Source organism: Misgurnus anguillicaudatus, chromosome 21 (genome assembly GCF_027580225.2).
Source record: "Misgurnus anguillicaudatus chromosome 21, ASM2758022v2, whole genome shotgun sequence".
NCBI lineage: Eukaryota > Metazoa > Chordata > Actinopteri > Cypriniformes > Cobitidae > Misgurnus > Misgurnus anguillicaudatus.
In genome coordinates, this window is record NC_073357.2 from 35,607,018 (window position 1) to 35,628,015 (window position 20,998).

Genomic DNA, 20,998 nt, shown 5'->3' on the forward strand with positions numbered 1-20,998 from the left:
ACTCCGCTTCGCTTTTTTCTGCTAGCCTGGTCAGCCAAGTGGTTCAAAATTGTACTTGCCCACATCACATACATCACTTAAGATGTATTACTGTACTTGTCAGTACAACTATTATTTTGAAATCATTTTGTGTGAATTTGTCTGCTTAAGCGCATGAAAACGTGAACAAGAATTAATTGCACGCTGTCTGAGATGCGGCTTACTGGGTGCATGCTTTGGATGTGCGCCGTGCACACAAAACTTTGCATGCGTTCTCCTTCACATTAAATTGGCAAGGCTTAAACAATGACAGTTCTGCACAGTTTCTGAGATTTTTATTTTAAATAATGAGGTCTCTGCGCATGTAGTAGTTGCTTTTGACTCAGCACGTCCATGAGACTTGTGTGGGCCCCCCGACAAGGTGGAGCTCCAGGCCAGCCCTACGGCGTTTCATATCTGAAGGTAAAAATATTGTGTCTAAATCTATGATATCAGACAAAATGGTCTCATCTTATTTCAAGCAATATTTCATTGGGTCTTGTACACCTTTTGTGTAAACATGTTGTGTACACCTATATTTACTACTACCTGTGATCAGATAACCAGAGACTGAAGTCAAAATTGGTTTTAAGAGTGTACTTAAAGAAACACACGGTCGAATAACAGATTATAATCATTCAAAAACATACATCAAGGTCATATGAGTCATTACATGAAAACTTATCTAATGTTCCAAACAGCAGACAGCTCATAGTTACGCACGCGCATGCACGCACGCACGCGCACACGCACGCACGCACGCACGCACGCACCACACACACACACACACACACACACACACACACACACACACACACACACACACACACACACACACACACACAGTCAGTCAGTTTTCAAGATCACAATTAACTCAAGTTCACAAGTCCACTATTAATATTGTGTTATATTTAGTGTTATAAATCCAGAATGACAAGAGGGCATGGCACGGCTTTATTGTTATAAGAGGTTAAGGATGGTTTACACATTTTTAGGTGTTTTTAATATTGCTTTAATTTTGATGTACCCATATACACATGTAACATCTTTCCAGTATTTGAATTCAGTTGTTTCTTCTCTGTCTTTAAACACATTATTGGTTTTACTGGGGCAGAACTAGAAATCATTTAAAACCTTGTTGACATTGTTTACCGTCTAATGTAGTTTCAAATGATTTAGAAATCTGTGATTTATATTGTTTTGCATTTTATTATAGGTTATTGTAACTCTGTTGTGTCTTTGCTGACATTTATTCTGACAATAGCCAAATGTTAACTATCAAAAGGTTAGGATCATTAATCTGCGAGTTCTTGTGTCACTTGTGTTTATGAGTTGTTTAATGTTCAGAGTTGTCGCCGTGGGGGTTCAACCAAGACTGTCACAGGTGTTAATAGGCTCACTAGACAGGAAATTTATCTCTTAGGGATTCCTTAGACGCTTTGTATATTTAGATAAAAATTCTTCTTTAACAATTCATTCTTTGCTAGCTTTTAAAGGGGTCGATACAGTTTATGAATAAAACCAACAGGGATTTCATTTAAATTCATGTGTGAATTCATAAAATGTGCTCCAAGACAATCCAACCCATAATATAGGCTGTCTGTCAAATTTGTTTATCATATTTGTGATAATCAAATATGACTCCTATACTGTAGGGGCGTTTACTAAATCAGCCGCAATTCCACAGAAACTTTCGCGTTATGGGGCGTTCACACCAGACCTGAAAAAGGTGGCAAGCGCAAGTGATTTACATGTTAAGTCAATGCAAAGACGAAAAAATAGGCATCATGCGATGCGCTAAGCACGAGTGGCGCGAATTGAGCGTTGACGCGTTGACGAGTTGAAAAATCTGAACTTTGCCGGATTTTCGCACTGCATTAAAGCAACACTAAAGACTTTTTGCTCTTTGCTCCCCCTACAGGTAAGAAGCGTAATTGTCCATTACCACTGTCGTAAATACTGCAGCATAGCTGGCTCTGATTGGATTGCAGGTCTGCCGTAAAGCAAGTTTTTGTGGTTTTCACTCGAATTACAGGACCGTGACCCCGACGGCTGGAAACTTCTTTAGTGCGGTTTTGGCCAATAGAGGGCTGCAAAGCGAATGTGAAAGTGTATGTTTAGAGAGGACCAGCAGTGATGGAAGTAAATAAACTGCAACTTTTGTTGCAGTTTGATTTAAATCACCCCTCAACTTGACCCATCTTTGTTCTCACCGTCGCAAACGAAAATACCTATGACGCAGTTTTTTACCTGATGGGAGGGGTTTTAATGGACCAATCACAGCACTTGCAGTCCACGTAGAACTGACACGCTGTTAAAGGAATATTCCATTTTCTTAAAAGAAAAATTCAGATAATTTACTCACCACCATGTCTTCCAAAATGTTGATGTCTTTCTTTGTTCAGTCCAGAGGAAATTGTGTTTTTTGAAGAGAACATTGCAGGATTTTTCTAGTTTTGATGGACTTTAATGGAACCCAACATTTAATACTTAACTCAACACCTAACAGTTTTTTTCAACGGAGTTTCAAAGGACTATAAACAGTCCCAAACGAGGCATGGGGGTCTTGTCTAGCGAAAGGATTGTAATTTTTGACAAGAAAAATAAAAAATATATACTTTTAAACCACAACTTTTGGTCAAGGTCCGGTCCAGCGCGATCTAACGTAAATGCGTAGTGACGTTAGGGAGGTCATGTGTTACATATATAAAATGCACATTTGTGGACCATTTTAAACAATAAACTGCCACATAGACATTAATTAGTATCAGTTGACATACAACAACGTAGGAACGGTCCTCTTTCTCAACACATGTAAACACTGGGGCGGAGTTTCGCGTTCGTCCTCTGTGACCTCTTGACGTGATGACGTATTGCGGTGACGTAGTGGGGTCAGCTGGCGCATCACGACCGGATCTACACGACGAGAAGTTGTGCTTTAAAATTGTATATTTGTTATTTTTATTGTCAAAAATGACAATCGTTTCGCTAGATAAGACCCTTATGCCTCGTTTGGGATTGTTTATAGTCCTTTGAAACTGTTAAGTGTTGAATTAAGTATTAAATGTTGGGTTTTATTAAAGTCCATTAAAATTAGAAAAATTCTGCAATGTTTTCTTCAAAAAACATAATTTCTTCTCGACTGAACAAAGAAAGACATCAACATTTTGGATGACATGGTGGTGAGTAAATTATTTTGATTTTTCTTTTAAGAAAAGGGACTAATCCTTTAAGAATTTGGTGAGGTGCACGTCAGGCTATGCAGAGATATGCAGAGGCTATGGATAACGAAGTAGCTACGCTGTAGACCTTACGCAAGACTATAAAATGGACTTTAGGGGACCTGCTGTGTATGTAGATAAAAACGGCTCATTCTAAGTTAAAACATAAGATTATATAATAAATCTTATGTTTTAACTTAGAATGAGCCATTTTTAGTCATGTATTATGTATTAATAGTCATGTATTATAAAGCATTTTTGTCAATAAATCATCCTACAATTTACAATTGTAATAAGCTGTTAGCATAGATGAGAAAATATGGTAAAGTTATTTGAAGGAGGACAGGTTCATTTATCAGGTTTAATTTATGGCTGGATTTTCTGGTTTGCACATTTTTGTAAAATATGTGGTCTTGATAAAATAGATAAAATTGAGATCTTCAGTCTGTTTTGATCAAAATCAATTTACTCTCTTGGGTGATATTTATTGCTCAAGCCCAATAAATCTTAAATGAATAAGAAGGAACAGATATGAGAAACATCATTTTAAGCATATATCTTTAAACATAATGAGAAACAGATGACACAAAATCCACTTCAGCTTTTTCTCTCTCAAACAGCAATGTAGCTTAGCTTAAGCTCCCCTGATGTTGAACAAAGTGAATAAAAAAATGCAGTCACTATCCGAAAATAGACAGACAAAGAAATACTTGGGAAGATCTTTGAATGATTTCTTATTTCAATATAGATAATGAAAAAACAGCAATCGTAACATAAAAAAATCTTCAATAATGACATTTCATTTAACCTTTTATATGACACGAGAAATCATAATAAAATCTTAAATCCCAACACAATATTACAGGTAAGGCAAAGAAATTACAAAGTAAATGACATACATCAGAGTTTTCCTAATGGCCAGATAAAGCTGACTATTTTTTTATTCATTTTTGCACCAACGTATTAATGTAAAAGTTTTGCCATTTACATGCCAATAAGTATGCTCACACTAAAAAATTTGCTCAGCTGGCAGAGCATGATGTTATAGCAATGCCAAGGTCATGAATTTGATTCCTCGCAAATACTGTATGTACAGTAAATTACAATAGTGAATACAAGCAGAGAAAGCAGGGCAGCATTAATGCATAATATAAGACCATTGTGGTTCGATTAGTAATTTTATCCAGACAAAACCTACATAGTGATCAACACTCCAGTGAAAATGTCCCATACTCTTGTAAAAGTCTCATCCTGCAATAGACTGACATGCAGAAACACACAAGAATTCATATTTTGCTGATTTTTTAATCTTTATAGACTGATTAAAATAACAAGCAAAACATATTAGCTTATGTATTTGCACTTAAAATTCCAAGGTACCTTGAGAGGTACCCTGCATTATTTGACAAAAAACTTCATCAAATACAACAACTCAAAAACAAAAAGCTAAACATTTCACATATCTTTGGAAAGCTGGAATTCTTGTGATTCTAATAATGTAAACCGTTTTAAGATACAGTCAACACAGCAGGTACAATTTGTGTCCTTTTTAGGCATTTTTAGCCTTTTTCAGGAATTTTAAGGGGTTAATAATATATTTTTATTGCCAAAATAACACATTTTAATTATCAGTCAATCATTAATATGATATTCGTACTCAGTTCTATCGATACCAATATGAAAGAATTTTCATTAGCATTACTGTAGTCACTTTTACTTGTACCAATATGAAGCAGCCTACATTACAGTACATAGATGAGGTGTAAAACCCAGAAGTACACTCTGTTTGAAACAAGCTAAATATTGGCAAAGACCAAACAAACTGGTGGAAAACATTGCTTTGTTTTTCCATAACAAAGGTGCAGAAGGCCAAGTGAACGACTATGAATTATTTATTATAAACTCCCTAGACAAACTTATTATCGCTTAATGACAGTTTTTCTCTGCACAATTTAATTTGTCTCAGCTAAGAATGGTTACAACCTGCCGTTTTGCTGTCAATCCCAATTTCTGTGTTGTAATTAAAGGCAGAAAAACAAGCAAACGCATTGACTTACTGCAAACACATTGTCATCAATCCATTGCCATCATATGGTTTGTTCTAAATCTTGAATACTGCAATTTGGCAGGCTTGTTACTGCATTGTGGAGAAATGATTGAAAAACAAAGTGTATAATAAGCCTTAAAAAGACATAGGCTAGTAAAAAACCTCTATGATTTAAATCCCCCAAATAACCTGACAGCTAAAATGAACAATGGTGTAAACTGTTGGTCAGCCAAGGGCCTTTTGGGCTAAAGACCCAAATATTTTTAGCTAATCCTAATCCGTGTTCGATTTTCTTTATTGCGCTGCTTTTTCATCGAAAGAAAATGAGAACAGAACAACCAAGCATGAAGTGCCTATATGTAGGTTTTTAATTTAAGAAAAGAAAGAACTGAAGTGAAAAATAAAACGGGAGCAAATTTAACACCACAAGGCCAAAAGCTCTCTCTTGTAATATTTAATATTTAATCTCTTTCCAATTCTCTGAACGCAATTTTAACTTTCTTTGCTTAACCGAGACTTGGAGCAGCCTGATGACTTTCTACATCTCAATCAGTCAGTCCCTCCAGAATGGTCCAACACATATCTTTATATCGACCTCTTAAGATGAATTAAACATTTTGAACAAACGTTTAGAACTTTTAAAGGGCATATATTATGAAAAATCTACTTTTATAAGCGTTTGGAAATACAGGTTCATCTAAAAAAAAATATAGCATGAAAAAGTCCTTTATTTTTTGTAGTTTCATTCAAAAAAGCAAACCTTTGTATATGCAAGAAAACTTTCATACAAACTGAAATATTTTTAGACCCTTTTTGCTTTAATTCTGGTGCCTACAACCTACAGCATAGAAAAATTAAAAATACATTTTTTCAAAATAATTTCAAATTAATTTTGAGCTTGATTGTCTTGATTAATTTTGAGTAGCAGGTACCTCCTAGCCTAGTTAAGTACATGCAACTACAAATATGGGGAAGACCACTGACTTGACAGTTGTCCAAAAGACAATCATCAACACCCTCCACAAGAAACTGGCTGTTTACCGAGTGCTGTATCAAAACATATTCATAGAAAATTTACTGGAAGGATAAAGTGTGGTAGAAAAAGGTGCACAAGCAACATATGACCACAGCCTTGGAAAAAATGTAAGGAACAGCAGATTCAAGAACTTGGGAGAGCTTCACAAGGAGTGGAGTGAAGGTGGAGGCAGTGCATCAAGAGTCACCACACACAGATGTCTTAAGGAAATGGGCTACACCTGGGCTAAGGAGAACAATGGAACTGGACTGGTGCTCAGTGGTCCAAAGTCCTCTTCTAAGATGAAAGTAAATTTAGCATTTCATTTGGAAATCAAGGTCTGGAAGAAATGTGGGGAGGCACAGAATCCAATTTGCTTGAAGTCCAGTGTGAAGTTTCCAGAGTCAGTGATGATTTAGCGTGCCATGTCATCTACTGGTGTTGGTGCACTGCACTTTATCAAGTCCAAAATCAATGCAGCCATTACCCAGGAGATCTTAGAGTACTTTATGCTTCATTTGTCGAGAAGCTTTAGGGAGATGCTGATTTTATTTTGGAGCAGGACTTAGCACCTGCCCACAGTGCCTATTGTAACTGGTTTTTGGACCATGAAATTACTTGATTGACCTGCCAACTTAACTGACCTATTGTCAAGAGGAGGATAAGAAACATCCAACAATAAAGAGGAGCCGAAGACCGCTATCAAAGCAACTTAGGCTTCAATAACCCCTTAGCAATTCCACAGGCTTATCGTTTCATACTACGCCGCATTGAAGCAGTAACTGATGCAAAAGGAGCCCCAACAAATTATTGAGTGCATAACTACATAATTTGAAAATTTATGTTGGTAAATAATTATTTGAGTGATGTTTGAGAAAATCAAATTGTTTTGAAAAATTTGATTTTTTTAGTTTTTGGAGTTGTAAGTATAAATCAAATTAGAACAAATGTCTTGAAATATTTCACTTTGTGTGAAAGGAATCTTGCATATGCAAAGGTTTACATACAAAAAGTACTTTTCCATGAAACCTGCACCTGTAAATGTTTTGACAGTGTGTGAACTCAACAACCACACAATAAAAAATGCCCTTTACCTTTTTAATCCCTATTAAACCAAAGCAGTCTAATTAAACATGCCGTTTTGATTATCTTGTTAATGTGATGTCACAGAAACAAAGCCCACTGGAACATTCGTTCCCTAAAAATTTCCCACAATGCAACGGAAAAACCAATGAGGATTGATGTCCTTCAAATTTATGCATGAATAGAGAAGTGTTTTTCATAATATACTTTAACACGTGTTTAAGAAATTAAGTCAGAGAGCTGTAAATTATCACAACATGCTTAAGCAGTCACGTCACAGGAAAATAAGTGAACAGTGATGATCTAGCCCAGTGGTTCTCAACTCCAGTCCTCGGCCCCCCTCCCAGAACATTTTAGATGTCTCCATATATAAAACACCTGATTCGGTTCATCAGCTTGTTAGTGTGCTAATTAAGGAAACGTTTCAAACATCCTGAAAGGAGTCTGATGAGTGGAATCAGGTGTTTCATATCAGATGATATCTAAAACATTCTGTGAAGGGGGGGGGGGGGGGGATAAGGACTGGAGTTGAGAACCACTGATCTAGCCAATCTTACCAGCAAAGTTAACAAATCCACTATGGAGGACATGGTTAATTTTTATAATGATAGTCTTCATGAGATTTTAGATGTATATGCTCCGGACCATTTCCTTTACTCACTCCTTTGTATTCTCCAAAAATTGCATCAACTTAAAGCTAAAGGCCGTCGCCTTGAATGTTTGTATGCCAAAACAGGACTTACAATCTTAAAGTATTGTGTGCTCATCATACACTACAAGCATCCATAATCAAATATCTTGTAATAATGCTGACAGTGGTATTTTAGATCTATTATTACTGCCTCCTTTATCTACCTTTCAACTTCCCACTATTGACGAGATAACCTGTATTATTAAGAAATCCAAATCCATTATATGCCACTTAGATCCTCTACCTACACATTTAGGCAAAGTATTTTATCCTCTTTGTCTTCTTTAATCACTGAGATTATTATTTCTTTATTGTCTTCTGGCATTGTTCATTTATCACTTAAAACAGCTATAAGAACTCCCATACAGATCCAACTAACTTTGCAAATGTTGCAAACTTATTATTAATTTCTAAAACTTTAGAAAAGATAGTTGCACCACAGATTTCACACTATCTATCAGTCAACAAACAGTTTAAAGAATCTCAGTCCGGGTTTCGTCCACTACACAGTACAAAAACTGCGCTAGTCAAAATTACCAATGACCTGCTTATGATAACGGACAGCTATCTTTACTTATTTTGCTTGATCTGAGTGCAGTCTTTGATTCAGTCTCACTTAACATTCTCCTAGACAGGGTGGTTGCCCTGGGAATTACAGGCACCTGTCTTTCTTGGTTTAGATCATATCTCTCATAACACACTCAATTTGTGCAACTCCAAAATTTCAAATCCGAGCCATCTTTAGTTACCGCTGAAGTCCCTCAAGGTTCAGTCCTGGGCCCTTTATTATTTATTTATTGCCACTGGGACACATTTTCAGCAAATTCTGTATTAATTTTCATTGTTATGCAGACGACTCCCAGCTTTACGGCTTTTTTTCCCCACTTGTGTTTTTCCTTCACATTCTCTGTCAAACTGCTTAACCGAAATAAAGAAATGATTTTCATCTCATTTCTGAAACGTAATACTTATAAAACTGAAATTCTTGTTGAATCCAAATGTAACTTCTCTGTCCATTGATTAGTCTATGCTATAGACGCATTTCGCAAGTGATCGCAAAAGAACTAGGAGCAATGCCTTCAATATATTTCTACAACACTAAGAAGGCTCGACACAACATATTACTTTGCTCGAAGTATCACCTGTGTCTCTACACGTGAACTCGAGCATTGGTAACATTGTTTGTGAACACAGAGTTTACTAAAAAGAAGGTTTTGAACAACTGACTTTGGTTGTTTTGGTGTCCGCTCGCCGCCATCTTGCCAGTCAATATGTATCGATCTGCGAATGTGACGTTAAGGAGGGAGGAGAGTAAAGATGGATAGCTCCTAAAGCATAGTTCTATATAAATGCACGGATACTTCGTTGTTTTGTCGCAAGTGACAAACAATATTGACCTTCTAGTTGAAAAAGGAGCCTCATATGAGATTCATTCATTCGCATTTGGAAATCGATTATTTACGTCTGGCAGAGATGATGAGCGGACACCATAACAGCCAAAGTCAGTTGTACAAAACCTTTCTTTTTAGTAAACTCTGTGTACCAAAAGAGATCCAGGTGATACTTCTAGCAAAGTTTTATTTTGTGTCGCACCTTCTTATGTTGTAAAATATTGGTAGTTCGGTAGCAGCGAACAGCGGCTGGAAGAACGCATCAGGGATCGAGTAGAATATTTTTTAAAGTAGCGTTTCTTTTCATCACAGTCGAGGTGTGACATGTTGTCTTTCGTAGCCATTCACTGTATCCGTAAGAATCATAGACAGTAAACGATAAGAAATCCGTAAATCGTAGCAAGCTAGCCAATGCTTGTCAGTAGCTACTGGTACTCGGTAGGTCCTAAAGATGGCGGCATGACGTAAAAGGTCACATGACTGAATTCCATCTATACTTTCTCTTTCATTACAGGTAAAAAATATGGGTGATGGTACATTATAGCTCGAACTGGCTGATCTGCAAATTTTCATTTACGAAATATAAACCGTCTCTGTCCTTCTCTGACAACAAATACCACTGCTATTCTTGTACATGCCTTGGTTACATCACATATAGATTATTGCAATTCTTTACTAGTTGGTCTACATGAGTGCCATGAAAGCACCTATAAATAAAAATTAATTATTATTATTAGAAGTTCAGCTGAGACAAACAAAAATGTGCAAGTAGCAGCTACAGTCAGTAATCTTCATATAATTTGTCTAATATGATTCCTCAGTGGTTAGGAAGAGGTGCTTAGCACATATAAGTTTTGATGTTTTTCTGATCGATGCAGTGCCACTATTAAAGATTTCAACTTTTATTGGTCAGATTTTCAAAAACATTTCTTAGTTTTATTTTATCATTACACAGAAAGCATAGAAACTCCAGAATGGAACTGTTGTTGTGATTTTGTTGTGCTTGGCTATCAGATTTGAAGAGCCCCAGGGTGAGCGTAAAGAGCTCTTATCGTGCTCTTCTGTTAAAGAGCCAATTTTCTATGATGCAGGTTGGAATTAAGGCAGCTGCCCACTTTCAAAACAAACAGCTTCATAATGGTATAGTCTGTAACACTCCTGCTTAATCTAGTCACTTATTTCACCAAGTAATTTTACTGTAATGAAATACTAAATTAGTGACCAGTGGCTTAAGAAAATGTACTGATTGTGTTATTTATTATAAATCGTACTGGATATAAACATTTTAGCAAGTTTTTCGTATTTTAGTGTCAAAGCTTGATAAAAAAACACCAATGTCCATTTCTCTGCATGTGTCACAAAAAACGTGAAGAAGCATTGATATTTTGGTTCCAATTTAATTAATTAGTTAATTAATTGTAAATATAATTACACGTGTTGCCACATAAAGACCAAGTGATCTGATGTGCACTTATCTAAAAATGGTAATCACAGACATGTAACACTTATTCTTAGTATCTTGCAGCACTTGAGTATCAAGTTTCCAGTCTCATTCATTTACATCACAGTTTCTATGGCATTCATCTTATTATCTAGCTAGAGCCCAGAAATGTGATTTCTAATGACAGAAAAGAGAAAGGGGACAAAAGAACAAAGGAAAGGGAAGATAACTAATAGCGATAATTGAACTATTACATTTGGATGTCTTATGTTATTGTGTAAGATACTGTGACAGCACAGATGCAAAATTAATGATACAGATAACAATTATTACAATAATGAAGTACTCCAACAATTATGCATAATTATGTTCAGCTTTCTCACAGCACTTTTCGCTGCTTTGTGTCGGGCTGGAAACAGGCTCTGATTTAGTAAGTTATTTTTTCTGTGGCACTCTTAAAACTATTTTATTAACAACATCCTTCTGCCAAGACACATATTTAGGTTATCAGAATATATATTACACTTCTACTCCTCGCAATATATCCACATTCTAAGGCATCTGATAAGAAACCGAATATAAATCTACTTTGGCACACTGCTACTGCACTGTGGGAATACAGAATTCACTTTCAGAGTTTGTAATCTCTTCACCTAACAAATGATTTCAGGACCACTAAATTACATTAAGAGAAAACAATACATTAAGTACTGAAGGTTTGTGACCATTTTTCTCCTACACTCACAAAAAAGTACCAGAAGGTAGAAACGATGTCACTAGGGTGATAGCTTTTCCAAAAGTACACTTTTGTATCTAAAAGGTGCATATTGGTACCTCAAAAGTACACATTGGAGGTACATATTGCATATCTGTACCAAAATGCTACATAAAATATAAGGACCTTTTTGAAAGACAACTTTTGTACCTTTCTTACTGAGAGGGTAACAACAGATCAAGTGGTCAAATTCTTGGACTTGAGGAGCTCAGTCTGAACATTTCTCCTTACAGGCAGCAAAATGGATTATCGTGTAAGATGCCAACCACTCCTTTTCATCTTCTACAAAATGTGTCTTTTTGGCTGACATGAAAGTCTGTGTTCTAAAACAACATTTTCCCTTTAATACACATAAATGGGTCATCCACTATCTGATGAATGTGATATACTATAAAGCATCTCAGGTTAGTTTATCTGCTGCTAGAGATACAGATTTCAAGTGTCAAGTACATTTGTGTGCGATGCATTAAGATTTACATATTTGAATTATTTCCCAGTAAATTCAAAGCACTGCAATTCTCTCCTGCCACTCTCTAACGTGCACTCTCACTGTTACAGGTCCAGCATAAAGAAGGTGCCTTGGTCGCCATTGGTTACAAATATCTCTCTCGAGCGCATCGGCTATTACGAACCATTAACTTAAGCGAGGACCTAAACCACAGATGCATGTTTCTGACATGAATTTCTTGATTGACAGACTGCATCTGAAATATATAATTTAGTCAATATGACCATGAAACACAGAGATCCTAAAGGACATACAGTGCAATGTTTCTTTTTGATAGCACACAAATGAAGTCAAACAGTGAAAATTTTCTATAACGGAGTCGTCTGCCCTCATCTGACAGTTCATTTTCATTTATTCTTTCTGAGAATGATTGATTTTGAATTATGATTACCGCTTTAAGGCAAACAAAAGGTGATTGAAACAACAGGGGTGTTATGAATACACTGCCCTTTCTGTACTTCTACAATCATATCCATAAATAATTCATAAATAACCATAATTTTTTGTCAAAACTGACAACACATTCATTAAAAAAAAACAATTATCTTACCTTTCGCTTTGAACGTTTAGACTTCTTTGACATATTTTTCATTTTTTTATGAAGATGATACAACACCTGAAATTGAAAGAAAATACCATATTACATGACTGTACACTGTAATTCTTCCACCATTTAAAATATATTGCACTTTAAATAATGCTGGGCAATTGAGTTAAAAAGGGACAAACTGAAACATTGGGTTAAATTTACCAAGAAAATTTTTATATTTGACACAACCATGGGTTGAAACAAACCATATGTTAATTTAAAACATTTGGGTTTGTCCCTTTTTGGAAACCATGGATTGAAAATACTGGGCTTTTTTTTTTAGATTGTATAACATAGATGACAGAGGCAATTAGTGATAAAACTATTGCATTAATATTGTTTTGTCACTTAAAAAGTTTTTTGCCATAGTGAATTATTATGACTAATGTGATGATATTGTCCAAACCAATATCATGCATTTCAAAACCATAGCCTATTCTGCACTTTGGAAAATGTTTGCCAAACTTACAAACGTTATTTTTATTGTAGACTTTAGGTCTTTTTTCTTTAGATTTTTTACACCCTATCTATTTAAATAGCGTTATTTATTAACTCACAAATCATACACAGTTAAAATCAGTAATATGGCTACTTTGCAAGTGAAGGTGTCTGCGGTAATTCGAGAAGCTGTTTAATGTTTGAACACTCATACCTTGGCATAACAGCATGTGATCAACACCAAAGGTAACAGATAACCTATCACGAGAATGGTGACTTTATAGGTGTGCTTGGCCACCCGTTCGTTCCAAATCTCCCAGCAGAACGAGCTGTTAGGAGCCTTGGGGTGATCCATCAAAATCTGGTGCTGCGCAACCGGGACGGCAAAGATAAAAGAAAGCATCCAGATGACACACACGCCAATGAGCGCATTCCTCCGGTTACGAATACATGGGGACTTTTTGGAGAGAACCACGGCTATGTACCTGTCCACAGACATTGCAACAAGTGTGAAAATGCTCACCAGCATGCTGACCATGAGAAAATAGTGCACGAATTTACACAGAAACGCCCCGAAGATCCACTCGGGAAGAGAGTAGATGGTAGCGTGAAACGGGACGCAGAACAGAAGAAAACACAAATCTGCTATACTGAGATTTAAAATGAAAATGTTAGTGGTGCTTCTCGAGCGCCTTGACTTAATTTTCCCAATAACAACCATCACTAGAGTGTTCCCGACAATTCCCAGAAAAAATATACACCCAAAGATGACAGGAACAATCACCACCTCCGGACCAAAAGCTTCGGTCGTTTGGTTCGTTTCCATGTGGTCCTCTGTCCAAAATATCGTTTCATTTCGGGATAACCCCATGTTTCCTTCGAGTTACGATTCAATTCCAGTAGAAATTATAGGACGTAAGTCCGTTTCTGGGCAAAGAAAGTGGTACAATCATTCCCTATAGTTCAGTTTCTCATTTTGATCCATGCGTTATTTTCCCAAGTTTGCGCACACATACAGATCCTCGCCGTTGCGCGCTGGCTCATTTATGAACTGAGCTGGGAAATGCACCGGCTGGCGGTGAAACACTGGTGACAGCGCCCATCATACTGCATTTTCTTTGCAGGGAAGACGCTGGATCACAGTCAAACGCCCAGTACTGAAAGTTTTCCCCCGGAAGCGCGTGTCATGTGTCGTGATGTTGTCGTGTACGATTAAATTTTATGGGAGACCAATATACTGTAGCCAAGTTTAATTAATAACGACTTTTACCTTTCTGTCATACCAATCGTGTCTTTGGGTCAAAGAGCGAATACATGTTTGTGTCTCTGTACCTGTGAACTTGGAATACTGTCTGTGGACTTTTACACTTGTTTTCAATCTTAAAGTGTGACAGATAAACAGGCTCGCGCAGACTCTGTAACACTTTGACTGTAAGGTCTGCTTGTATGCTATGTGGTGTGTTGATACTGTTGCTGAACTTACTTAAATAACAATGTTAACCACATAATAAAGTAGAATAATGTTTATCAGGCAGTCAAGTCTAATGTAGTCTATATTATTGGTCATTTCAGTCAGTAATCAGTTCTTTATAAGGAGTTAAGTATATGCTACTTATCTTTATAAGTAGAATGACACCCACACAAATAATAAAATGGTGCAAGACTCTGGAAAGATCTCTGGTTTAATGAACTCGGAAAAGATCTGTAAACATTTTCTTGCACTTTATAGCAGCTGATACTATTTTTGATCTAAATACAGTAGTCAAGTGCATTTTTAATAGGTTTCAAACCTGTTCATTTTTAAAAATTCATTTTTAAATTTCAATGATTTCAATGTTATTTTCCAGGGGATTAAAAAACAGACCACCATGATGATAGATTATAGCAACATATAGTAGTACTACAGTCAAAAATATAGGGTTTCTTGACTGAAATGTTTATATTAAATGGGTGTATGCCTATGGTAGAATTTTTGTATATTATAGGCTATTACTTACACATTAAACATTTTTTTTATTGAAAACGCATGACTTCGAGTGCAGAACAGATGAAAACATTCTTAATGCTGTTTCAAAAGCATACAGATTGAGACCATTAACAGTTAAAAAGGTAAAATATATTATATATACCACAAACCAGTCTGTTTTCCAATTAGAGGTGTTTCAGTTCCAAGATGTAAAAACAGCCAAGGTTATCTCATGGCAATTTGTACATATTTTATGAGGCTAATTTGTATTAATTTGTTCTGACCACAATCATACACTTTGGCATGACTTGCTTTTGCCTCTGTGACTTTAGGGGTTAGGGGTGGGGTTTCGCTATGATTTTATATGATTAACTTTGGTGCCAACACGTAAAACACATACTCGTGAGATCATGCTTGAAGTTTGACAGGTTGTGCCAGCAGGAATTTTTGAATCATTAGCAAATAGATGATGCCATTTTCAGTTATACAATTCTCAAATAGTATTTTTATCTATTTGCTGGTGTTTTAGGGTGTAGCAGTGGCCCATGTTGACTGTACCCCAGAGGCAGGAGATCAAGGAATAGAAATGAGGTTGATTTGATGTGGAAGAGTGTCATGTGTTAACATCATTGTGTTCATATCATTTATTTTTATTAAAAAACCTGTGCATATCCCAGAGAGTCTAAAGTGGGTGGATGCTGTGCATAAGCGCTATAATTGTTATATGTTTATAAACAAATAACAGCTGGATGGTCTATAGTGCTTTATTGACCCTCACCATATCCATCCTTGCAGCTTTCCTAATGTGTTGTCCTCTGAGAAGGCAGTGGAGATCATCCTCTCTGATATGACGGGTAAATTAAGTGCCATTATAGAGAGGGGGATCAGTAAGGTGACAGTGTGGAAATGTGAGATTGTAAGTCTATAAATAGAGTCCAAGAGAGGGTCAGGAGAGACTGATAGTCAATGGATCAGGCTGATTTTTATTTCAGTTAAGTTAGTTAAGCTGGTTGTGAAGGTTGTGCTTCTCTTATATCATGTGAGGAGCATATTTCAGTCAGTAGAAGCATCATTTGTTTCAAAGGATTAAAACAAACTGTAATAATTAAGTGAATATAGTCCTGACAATTGCATTTGACAGTTTTAAAGGTCAAAGATTACTGTACACAAATAGGCATCAAACAATTACTTGCAGCTTCTTTAATCTGATTTTGTGAATTTTTTCATACAGCCTACAAAGCAATGTTTTAAAAGTCATGGATTTAAGGAAATGACTTTTATCTTGAAACTGGTTGTCTCAGAAAAATATTTGCTATTTACTCAAAGTAGTGTTCAGAACTAAAAAAAAAGAAAAACAACTATTGCATTAACATACAAATATCATTAACATTAAAAATGTTAACAGTTCTCATGCTGACAATACAGTTTTTATATGCAAAGTGATTGAGTGATACATCCTTGATTCATCACCCAAGGGAGATCAGGCAACCAATTAACATTTTATGCCCATGAGTAGTCCTGTGCATTGAAAAAAGTCAAGGATAAGCAAATGATGTATGTGATGCCACGTAAACAAGTTTTAGTGAGGGTACTGCTGACAAGAGAAGGCTGAAACAGAGTAATGGTATACTGGAAATTTGCTAGTGCCAGAGGTCAGGGTTTGGTTGGTTAGCATGGGCAGATAGCCTCTGCTAGTTGATGACATAGGATTTGCCATTACTTTATGTGAGTAAAAAGCATGTTTTTTTTTTGATGACTGTTTGTGTGTCCTCTACTCTTTTCTTAGTGACTTATTGGGAAAGAAATGTTACAGATATCATCTTTGATAGTCTTTATGCAGTTTGTCTTTGTACACTGAAAAACTGTAATTTATTTAAAGTGCATTTTTACGTTGGTTCTTTTGTCACATTATTTTCCACATACCGTACATTTTTGTTGCTCCAGATATCTCTGCCTTTCTCAAACGCTCTGATTTTGTACAAAGCTCATCGATCTGAAAAGCTCTGTGTCCCTGATTGGCCAGCTTACCTGTACGTTGTGATTGGCCTGAATACCTCTGACGTCAGGCGGAAATGTGATGCTCCTTAACATGTTTTGAAGATTTGCCCACAATGCAATGCTGACAGGAGTTAATATCGTCTTTACTACCTTATCAATATGAGCCGAATCTGATCCAAAAAATGCAGATGATTAAGTTGATCGATTAACTTTGCTAGCACAGCTTGAGCAGGACGTAACAGATTGGTAAGGTAAGGATTACTAAAACAAAACAATGTCTGCATTTGTAATTATAGAAATGACAAACAAAACTTGTTTGAGTCATGGTGTAGTCAGTATAAATTCTTTAAATATGAAAACATAGACTACTTACAGGCTGTATGTCAGAAGCGGGAGGAATTATGATAATGACCATCGTGTCCACATCAACAGGCCCAGGAAGTAAACTGTTGCCTACAATTCGAGTGTTTGTTGTAGTCCAAGAAAAGAGATTTACGTTGGAGACGATAACTCGCGTCATTGCTTGCTTTGGGATTTGTACCTTTTGCATATCGTTAACTAATACACACTTACACACCAAAGGATAATTGGTGCTCTTTAACAGCCAGACTAACACTTTTTTTGACAGTGTCTAAATTAGTGATTGTGTGTGTTTGACAACTCTAGCTTTAATATATGAACAATTTGTGCTTATATGTAAAGAAATATATTTTTTTTACTTTAATTAAAATATAATATTTTGTGACTTTACTTAAAATAGCTTAGTTGAAACAGTTTTATTTTGAGGAATATTTGTAACCAAACCGATCATGGGCCACATTTAAAAAGCATACTACGTTAACGGGGTTCATAAACAACTTGATTACAAACATGCCTCAAAATATCTTCCTTTGGGTTCATCAGAAAAATACATTTATACAGGTTTGTAACAACATGAAAGTAAATAACAACCAAATTTTATTTTTTGGCGAACTATCCCTTCATCTTAGGGCTATATGAATGATTTATGTTGCGCTAAACTAACATTGCTGAAGCTTTTTAAGACACTGGATGAGAGTAAATGTCAAAATAAAGTGTTATTTAATGCATCTTAATAAAGATTAGATGAGTTTATAGTTTTAAGTGGTTACCACTGTTCACTATAGAGAAAAGCATTTATATAGGTGGTGAACACTCATTAAATATAATTATCTGGAGTTGTTTTGATCGCAAGGCTTTAAATTGGTTATGTTTGTGCTGCATGCGCTTTTGTTCCTTATGATATCTCTACACCTTACTTAAAAATTAAGCTCATTGTTATCCTTAAGGAAACCTTTTCTTAACAAGAGAAATAAAGTTACACATAAATTAGTTTAATCTTAATCAACTAAAGTGTATTGACCCAACTGAACCAATTTAATTTAAAAGAAAACCTTTCTTTAGCTAAACTCAAAAGGTAACAATTTATTTTATGGAATAAAGAACTAAAAACTTGAGATAAAATTGCATGTAACAAAACTGGATGCCCAAATTATAGTAATTTTATTAAGTAGTCCAAAGTATCTTTTATTTCAGTGTGTGGTCCGAAACACAAACTGTATTGTACTATAATTGTTGAGTTTGTCCGTTTATGTACAATACATTTCTTTCATAACAAGTTTGAATGGGCCACAATAAGGGAATAAGGTATAGGAGATACAGGAGAATAAACAAGCTATAGCTAATCTATATTGCTATACTCCTTTCTTGAGGACATTTAAAGTGGCAAATTGATGAATACTATCTATACACATTCATATACTGCAATACAAGAGTGATCAATTCAAAGCTGCTGATATATAGACTGTGCAGACACAGAGTTCTTTAAATGTGGGATTCGGTCTAATATTTTATAAAGATCGGAAAATAAGAGAGATAATTAGACAAGCATGAAGCTATTCATTAGTCTTCTTTTTTCAGCATCAGAAAGCCTTCAGAAATGGCTTTAGAATATGAAAGCAAAATCTGTGTGTTCTTTATGAAAATGAAGGCTGCTGGACTGTGGTGTTTGCATTATTCTTCCAGACAGCAAAAATGAGAGAGCAAAATGTATCAAACCATCTTAAGAACCCCCCCTCTCTCAAACGCACACGTGCACACACACACGCACACATTTATACACTCACCTAAAAGATTATTAGGAACACCATACTAATGCTGTGTTTGACCCCCTTTCGCCTTCAGAACTGCCTTAATTCTACGTGGCATTGGTTCAATAAGGTGCTGAAAGCATTCTTTAGAAATGTATTGGGTTGATATCTGGTGTGGGGGCCATTTTAGTACAGTGAACTCATTGTCATGTTCAAGAAACCAATTTGAAATGATTTGAGCTTTGTGACATGGTGCATTATCCCGCTGGAAGTAACCATCAGAGGATGGGTACATGGTGGTCATAAAGGGATGGACATGTTCAGAAACAATGCTCAGGTAGGCCGTGGCATTTAAATGATGCCCAATTGGCACTAAGGGGCCTAAAATGTGCCAAGAAAACATTCCCCACACCATTACACCACCACCATCAGCCTGCACAGTGGTAACAAGGCATGATGGATCCATGTTCTCATTCTGTTTATGCCAAATTCTGACTCTACCATCTGAATGTCTCAACAGAAGTCGAGACTTACCAGACCAGGCAACATTTTTCAACTGTCCAATTTTGGTGAGCTTGTGCAAATTGTAGCCTCTTTTTCCATCCGCTTCAGGATTGTGCGTGTTGTGGCTTCACAAATGCTTTGCTGCATACCTCGGTTGTAACGTGTTGTTATTTCAGTCGAAGCTGCTCTTGATCGAGAAAATCCCAGTAACTGAGCAGATTGTAGACCGGCCCGTCTGGCACCAATAACCATGCCATGCTCAAAATTGCTTAAATCTCCTTTCTTTCCCATTCTTACATTCAGTTTGGAGTTCAGGAGAATGTCTTGACCAGGACCACACCCCTAAATGCATTGAAGCAACTGCCATGTGATTGGTTGATTAGGTAATTGCATTAATGAGAAATTAAATAAGTGTTCCTGATAGTCTTTTAGGTGAGTGTATATATACTGTATATATGGGTATAACTGATATCATAGTATACAGTAGCACACTTCTGTGTCCCGGGAGGACTGGCACTCTCAAGGCATACCCTATATTGATCTTCTCTTTCCCACTGTAGGCAAAAGAAACACATAAAAGCTGCCTGGTTTATTGTGGGGGAGAACCTCAGATCAGTGAAGTGCACCTTTCCAAAGTGAAGAGAGTAAAAAAAAGGAAAAGAGAAAGAACCCAGTCTGTTATTGAGCTGAAATAGGGTAAGGTGAATGATGTGAAAGGTCATTCTCCAAATGATGACAAACATATCTATTGACTGAGTATTCAAGAAATATAATATAATAAAATATAACACAACACCACATATAACATACAACACAATACAACACAACGTCCTATATTATCAATCAAATTATAGTATAAATTATTATATTTTAAGTAAATTATTTGCCAAGTGCCTTAAAAAATATTACACCCCTTCTCACTAATTACAGTTTATTTATTTACTTTTAACACATTTAAGTTAAACATTAGTCCATACTCTAGGAAGTCTGTAAAAAAGACAAAACAAAATACACAATTAAGTTGTGCAAAAGGACTTCCAAGGACAAAGTTCAGAAAAAGTCTCGCATGGAGATTTCCACTCAAGCCTGAAAAAATATTAACTTACATTTTTCACTCTGTTAATTTAAACATCTTTTGTGTTACATTGTTAAATGTTTTTGTAGCAACCATCCAAGAAACAATCCCTGCATAAAAGATAATCAAC

General features: G+C 36.0%; 1 protein-coding gene across 1 annotated transcript in view; it reads right to left on the reverse strand.

The window, feature by feature from the left end:
- The window catches only part of galr1b (galanin receptor 1b), a 30,070-nt gene extending 15,972 nt beyond the window's left edge, over positions 1-14,098 (reverse strand). Inside the window, exons 1-2 of the mRNA XM_055205231.2 lie at positions 13,432-14,098; positions 12,741-12,806 (exon numbers count right to left, since the gene is read on the reverse strand). Coding sequence (XP_055061206.2) covers positions 12,741-12,806; positions 13,432-14,088 — 723 coding nt within the window. The 5' untranslated portion in view covers positions 14,089-14,098. The remainder of the gene's footprint in view (positions 1-12,740; positions 12,807-13,431) is intronic.
- Between the last annotated feature and the right edge of the window lie 6,900 nt (positions 14,099-20,998).